Source organism: Coptis chinensis, chromosome 8, assembly GCF_015680905.1.
Source record: "Coptis chinensis isolate HL-2020 chromosome 8, ASM1568090v1, whole genome shotgun sequence".
NCBI lineage: Eukaryota > Viridiplantae > Streptophyta > Magnoliopsida > Ranunculales > Ranunculaceae > Coptis > Coptis chinensis.
Window position 1 is genome coordinate 22,372,066 of NC_141463.1, and position 7,329 is coordinate 22,379,394.

Sequence of the window (7,329 nt, forward strand, 5' to 3'; positions counted from 1 at the left end):
GTCGCGAGTTAGATCGTTTTCAAGCTTACTCGGGGAAGAGTGTAGTTTTTCCATCTCGAGCATGCGGGGACCGGACCTTTACAACCGCGGTTGTTAAGCTCTGCGATGTCGCTCCAATAACTTGCGATGAGAAACGAAAAAAAATCAGAAGGACAAAGAAAGATAGAACTAAATACATGCATAACAATAGTAAATAGGAAAACAGAAAAGCCTCACCCCGATAAGCATCCGCTATGTGGGTGTAAAGCTGTGATGCATCCCTCAGATTGGGTGAAGTATGCAATGTCGGTGGGGGAGCAGAGCTCCATGAACTAACCCAAGAGCAACGTCATCCATGAAAGTAGATTGGTCACTTTCAAGGGTCCCTTTTCGAGGATTTCCACCAATGAAAACTTCGGGGCTCAAAACGGTAGGACCTTGAAGAGGTAAGTTTCCAATACTTCGAGTATTGGTATCATCCCTCCCCGCATGGTTGTAACCTCTCCAACTGCTACTCCGGTTGCCTCTCCAATTCTTTGCTGTGGCTGGAAAGGCATTGAGCGCAGAATCCTTCTTTGTGGCCACCCTTTCTGCCTCAATACCCTTTGCAACCAATGTTCTTTCTTCTCTTGTTTGTCGGATATGCTTGTAGCATCGGTTTCCAACTCTACAATCTCAGCAGAGGTCGAAGATGAAACTTTAACTTTCTTGAATGTATCAGTCCTAGCATCCCCCTTTCGCTTGGATCCAGAAGTCGATAATACCTCGGTTCGATCGATTTTTTCGGTGATCCAAAAACTGGTGCGCGACTTGGTAAGGGTGAGGTAATTAAACCTATAATCCATTCTTTACACTCTATTTTGTACTAAATAGAAGATTGTGTAGAGTGTAGACTGCTTGTTAGCTCAAACATAGGCGATATTCTATCTTCTTGACACCAGAAGTAGTGTGTTCTGCATAAAATTAAGTAAACCTTGTGAACAATCTTACTATAAACATAAATAGATATGTTTAGTGTGTGGCAGGGTTTTGCCGAACTTGAATATGGGATGCTGCGTTACATGGGAGCTATTGATGACACAACTCTAGTTGTCACTTCTGCTAAGGATTCTGACTTGTAAGTTGTAATCCTTTCATGTATAGCTATTTTATTTTAGCAAATAAAATAAAATAAGGCAATCAATTATGTTGGAAACCTTTTGGTACTCGTAACACTGCAAGTATAAGGTTACTCATTACTGTTAACTTTCACTTCTTGAGCCATTTAGTTAATCAATAATATGAAAGACGCATCACATTAAACTTTCTCGGCTTGTATTATTGTTTCTTTGCTAACTGGCTGGTATAGGTTTTGATCGGGATGAGACACCTTTTCTTTACTGGCTGACACTCGACCCACCAATGATTTATCAAGACTGTGCCAAAGGTACCCAAGGGGACATTTTTTTTTTTTTTTTTTTTTTTTTTTTAAATTGAGTGTTGTTTCCGGAGGGGTGGCAAGGTTCCCACTTGGGAAGCCGATTACCTCGCCTTCCCCTAACAACATAGGCACCAAATAAGTCTTGAACTCTGAAAAGAACCACTTCCCATTCAATACATAACTTAGCCCAATTGAAGAGTGGTATTTAATAGGCAAATTCCAAAATGGGATTCTTCACATCGGAAAAAATCGATTTGATTTTCTATTACTGACTCGAAGGATAAGGCCACTGCAAGAAATTAGATAGATCCAGAGTGGACTTCTCTTTCTTAACAAAAATCCCAGTTTCAATTTTCAAAAATAAAAAACTAATATGTATAGCAATGTGATGACAGCTTGGTTCCTATGACTATGTTTAACTTAGGGTACACTGCGACACAAACCAACATAATTAGAGCTGTGTCAGGTCTATTTTAATATCAAAAGTATAATAGTCATTAGTTTTAGAAAATACCTTTAGTGTTAAAACCTTCAGATGGAATTGAACACTTCTTTATAGACAATGTTTTGTGTGTGTCCTTTAGGCTTGTTCCCATTCCTTTTGATAAAAAACTTCAGTCCTTCTCGTGATGTTGTTCTTGAAACTGCAACATATAACTGTCCATGTGTGAAAACTGGTGTTGGCAAATATATTCCAACTTTTTCGAAAGTTTGTCCTTGGCTTTTGTTTATGGTCATAGCAAAACAAACTTTTACAGGGAATTTCTTCCTTCTGAATACAAACGGCCATTTCGTATTGCTTGGTGACAATACTGTTCTTGGAATGAAAACTGGATCTCCTACTTTATTCCCTGTAATAATATTTGCATATATCACTTTCGAAGCCAATTTTGTGACGATCATCCTAGTACCATTGCATAGTCCTTGACTCTGATTAATGTTTCTCATTAACATAATAGGAACACCAAGTTTTAAATCCAGTTTGTGGTTTGGTATGCCAGAAAATTCAAGAGTGTTTAAGAATTCTGTCGGGTATAGAACATCTTGTTCAGCATGTTTACCTTCAATTGGACTTAGTGAGTCTGCACTTAAGTATGTCTTCAGTTCTGTTGGGAGTTTTGAAATTATTGTAGAGTTAATTTCATCAACCGTTTCGTTCCTCGGGGCTAGAATGCTTCTTTCTTTGAGATACTGAACATCTGTATATTTGTTGACCAAATCCGGATATATGCATGACACAATATCTTCTCTTTGGTCATCACTCTCGTGAATAAGCAAGTCTTGAGAATTTTGATCCAAGTTGATTCCACTTCATCACTCAATCTAGAAGCGAGCAGATTTCCATCTCCAAGGTCTAAAACCCATTTGCTAAACTCTTAAATAGAGTTTGTTGTAGTGAAGTCTATATTTCCAATCTTGATCATGTTCTTCGGTTAAGTGAAAAACTTTGCAGTTTTTCCATAATTTTGACTTGTTGATAGAAGCATCAACAACATCAGTTCTTGCACCCCTTGGAATGATCGGCAATATCTCATGCGAAATCTCCGCCCATCGGAATGTTTTACCACCAAAATCTTTGCCTTGTGGTTTCAAAAGATCCTCAAGTTAATGCGGTTTCAAATTTCAAATCCATGTCGTGAGTCATTGGTGCTTCATCCCACACTATTAGATCAGCCTGCCTGATAAGGTTGTGTAATAATGTCTCATGAGAGATGTCACAATTGGCGTTTTCACTGGTCGGAATAACAATCTTAAACCTAGAGTGAGCTGTCCTTCCACCTGGAAGTAGAAGTGCAGCTATCCCAGATGATGCAACAGGAAAAATAATTTTTCCTTCAGACTGAAGTTTAGAAATTATTGTTTTGTAAAGATATGTTTTACCAGTTCCTCCGCATCCGTATACAAAAAAAACACCTCCTGATTGAGACTGAACTGCATCAGTAACAGAGTTGAATACCTCACGCTGCTTAGTATTCATTCCGCTCTGAAGAATCTCGTATTCCTTTTGCAACTCCTTGCAGTTGTAGTCTAATTCTTCAGCAATCAATCTGTTTTCTGTGGAGAACCTTGAAGACATATCAAATTTTGGGAAATCAAGAATGTTTGTGAGATATAATCCTTTTTCAGCCATAATTTGTTCAATTTCATAGAGAGTCTCATTTCTAATCTGGTCTTCAGTTAGTTGGAGCTTCTCATTATTGTTTTTCTTTCTGTATCGAAACAAAATATCATCTCCGAGGTGCTTTTGATGTTTCTCAAAAAGTTTATCAGGATAAGTCACCCCACAAAGCAGTATCAAAGTGACGAACAATTGTCTTAAAGATTTTGGAAGTTGCCAATGGCTTGCTTCTTCCATAGCATCATCCCATTCGCTGTCGTCCTCTAGAAGTCCATGCTCCTTGATATAAGAATTTAACAAAATGATACATTAGAATTTGAATATACAAAATATAAATTAGTTGGTAATTTCAATTTTTTATTTTGATACAGTGAATATCTTTGATAGTAATTTTTTGGCTAATTATTACCTTGATAAACTTGGTTTTTTAATTTTCAGGTAATCCACCCTATTCATGAGCTGTAGTTTTTCTTGGACGAATATGGTAAGTGAATGCCTCTTTATCTTTGCTAGGGAAATCCTATAAAAACTATATATTTGATACTTGATGGTTACTTTTTCCAGTTTTTGAACCTTGAATGTCTCAAACGGCAGGATGTAGTCATCAAGTTAGAAATTGTCAGGTTTGTATATATCCCATAAAGTGAACTTTAGCTATCATAAAATCATCTATTTCTGGACTCGATAATAGAAATGAAAGCTTATCTTAGTGTGACATGAACGTAGGCTCTATGCATGACTTTCCTTTAAGTGATGCTAATAAGGGGTGTCGCAGTTCTTGGAGGCCTATGCTCCAGAGCATCCCTGAGGAGCTATAAGCTGTTGAACTAACTTTTCATATCCATTATTTCGTAGGAATTAGCAATCCCATTCTTTTGTATCTATCCCCTAGTGCCTATAAAGATAACTATTTATCATTGATCTTAATCATGCCCCCTTTTTATCTTATGTTATTTACAAATTGATATTCTCTGTTTAATTCTCCATACAATCATATGGTGATGATATGGACTCCTAGTACTTAACCTTCATTCGTTATAGCTTCAGTGCAATGTAGGAGTAGAAGTCAGTATTAATTTTATTTTAAAAATCTGGAATATCAGAAAAGCTTCCCAAGCTGCAGTGAAAGCATGTGGATGAACATTGCTAAAAGACTAAAATTACTACTGTCAGTCCAGTGTAGGAGTAGAAGTCAATATTAGGTCTATTTTAATGCATTTACAACATATTTATCCAGTCCTTATTGTTTTTAATTTATAGATTATGTACAACATATTTATGTTAGAAACTAATATAAACTAAAGATAAAATGTCATTAAAAACATACCTGACATGCAGCTTTGAAAGTTAGATAAACTTTTCCATTAACAGTTCGAATATCCTCATAATTCAAAGGGCCTTTGACAATATTCAGGAATAGCCTCAAATAGAATCTCTCTCTTGATGTTGGATGTGCGTAGTACACACGTCCAACTTTCTTCCCTTTTTTCCTTGGCTTCCACTTCCTTTCTTTTTTATTCCATACAAATTTAGTAGGAAAATCAACATACGTAAGATTCCTGGCTAATTCTGGATACTCAACATTTGCCGTAAACCACTCCGTGAACTTTGTTTTTGAATCATTTTCCCGATTTATTACATCTTTTGGATAATATCTTTCACTATAATAAACCAAATGCCGACCTTCAAGATGGAATGCTAACCTTTCAACGCCTGGATTTCTATATTGAATATCAAATTTCAATAGTCTCTAAACCGCTTCCGAAGCAGATAAGAAACAACAGTCTAAGAAATTTGCTACTTCATCAACATCCTTTACTATTTGATGATTACTGTCGTTGTCTGTAACCAAGTTTTCAACAATAATTGCAGTAGCTCTGTCCCTTCCCTTGTTAATGTATTTGAAAAGGTACTTGATTGATCTGGCCTTGTTGCAGTGTTCGACATTAATATGAGCTTGGTACTTTACTATCAAATCTACATTGTGTGGAACAACCCATATGTTATCAACTTCTATTTTCTTTTTCATTGCCTTCCGATTGTTATTCCGCCTCCTGTAAATTGTGAATTCATTGCCATCAATAGTTGTCTCTTCACTAAAAGGTTTTGGATAGAACTTAGTACACTTCTTCTCTTCCATGCAAGGGGAAGTTGGGTTTTCATCACCACACGGTCTATGAATCATGAATTCTACAACTAATTTATATGCAATTTTGTCCTCAATTGGGTCGGGTAACTTAGCAGATATGAGCTTATTGATTTGAGAAGGAGTAGTAGGCTTCGAAGCGTTGTCCAAAAAGAGTAAAATGTGAGCATGTGGTAAACCTCTCTTCTGGAATTCAATAGTGTATAATGCTGCAAAACATTAATAAAATTGTATCCAAGTAAAATGAGTATTATTTTGTTAAGTATAAATTACTTATTAAAAAAAAGTAAATCTAGGATACCTGCCCAAGCTTTTCCAAATCGTTTGCGCTTTTGTAAGTCTGTCATCAGTTCATGCAATTTAATCTCAAAAACTCTTGCAACAATATGGGGAAAATCATCCGGTTTATAACCAGGAGCTATCATGTCTATACATCTTTGAATTTCTGTCCATTTGGGGTTGCAAGTAAAAGTAATGAAAAGATCTGGTGCACCAGTGTGTCTGCATATTGCAATGGCATCTTGATAGTTTTGTACCATATAACGGGGTCTTCCTGTGAAAGATGAAGGAAGAACTAATCGTTTCCCTACACAACCAGGCTTCACGTCACCAACAATAGCAACATCTACTAATCCTTGATACAATTCTGCACGAATTGTTTGTTGATTATTTTGAACCCATTCCATTCTACTTTGTTCAGTAGCTGTATAAGAATCTACACAAAACTATTGTCTCAACTTCTTTCCACGAACCACAGTTTGGCCTTCATTGTGTCTCAGTTGCAATCTAAAAGCATAAAATTCTCTCATGCTAATATTTTTTCTTTTTCCAACTACTTTATTGTTTCTATATGGAATGTCAATTCTATATCCATCTTCAGCATGGGGGAACAAAAGTGGATATTGCATTGCCATGAAACTTGGAAGTAATTCATTGATTCTCTTCAATCCAAATCCTTTCTTGTCCACAATAACATCTCTATGCTCATTAAATTCATCACCATTACCAACAATTAAACCAGCAATCTCTGTTGATGATGATAAATTATAAAGTCTTCCATCTTTTTGTCTTCTATTAATCAGTTTTATGATGATGTCTTCTACATGACATTCTTTAAATCTATCCCTTGCCATTCTGTAAGTCTCAGTGAGTTTATTGGTAACATTCAACATATCTATCAGTCCTTGAATAATGCTAGGATCTAACTCGTCTCTTGCCCTCTTCTTTACAATTTTCTAACTGAGTGAGTTCAACCTGTGTGAGACTTCATTTTCTGTATCATGTATGTACAATTGTGCAAACCTTGGGCACACTCCTTCTGGTGGAAGCAAAGTTCCTATTTTATGGTGATTTTGTCCTTTTATTTTATAAACAAAGGGCCCCTTTCCATCGTTAATTGAACTCTGTACTGCACCACCAGTGGATGTGAACGCAAACATGGAGTTGTAGATGCTGATGTTTTCCATGTAATTTGAAGATTTTTGTCCACCTTTGCAATCCAATAGATTTCTCAAAAATTCAGGAGTTTCTTTTAGAAGAGGCAATTGAACCTTGCCGTTTTGACAACATATTGAGAATTTAGGATTCGTAGGTTTTTTGCTCATATCATTCCTTTCTTCATACCAGACAATAGCTCCACAATGAAAACATATTGAAGTTGGACAA

The 7,329-nt window shown here is 36.3% G+C and overlaps 2 protein-coding genes across 2 annotated transcripts; both read right to left on the reverse strand.

Moving 5' to 3' along the window:
- Positions 1-2,999: 2,999 nt before the first annotated feature.
- LOC147480541 (uncharacterized) lies at positions 3,000-6,350 on the reverse strand. The gene is made up of 4 exons (XM_086578686.1): positions 5,966-6,350; positions 5,352-5,873; positions 4,846-5,231; positions 3,000-3,797 (listed from the first exon to the last, which is right to left on the reverse strand). The coding sequence occupies exons 1-4, from the start codon at positions 6,348-6,350 to the stop codon at positions 3,000-3,002; spliced, it is 2,091 nt and encodes a 696-aa protein (XP_086434812.1).
- Positions 6,351-6,389: 39 nt separating this feature from the next.
- Positions 6,390-6,836, reverse strand: LOC147480542 (uncharacterized). Its single transcript, XM_086578687.1, has one exon. The coding sequence runs from the start codon at positions 6,834-6,836 to the stop codon at positions 6,390-6,392; it is 447 nt and encodes a 148-aa protein (XP_086434813.1).
- Between the last annotated feature and the right edge of the window lie 493 nt (positions 6,837-7,329).

Bases quoted from the DNA above. Each gene is read 5' to 3' on its own strand.
- LOC147480541 (XM_086578686.1), bottom strand. From the start codon at position 6,350: ATGGAATGGGTTCAAAATAATCAACAAACAATTCGTGCAGAATTGTAT. The intron at 5,874-5,965 runs GTATCCTAGATT...AATGTTTTGCAG, and splicing joins ATTTGGAAAAGCTTGGGCAG to CATTATACACTATTGAATTC. The intron at 5,232-5,351 runs GTAATCATCAAA...ATAGAAATCCAG, and splicing joins CTTGGTTACAGACAACGACA to GCGTTGAAAGGTTAGCATTC.
- LOC147480542 (XM_086578687.1), bottom strand. From the start codon at position 6,836: ATGTTGAATGTTACCAATAAACTCACTGAGACTTACAGAATGGCAAGG.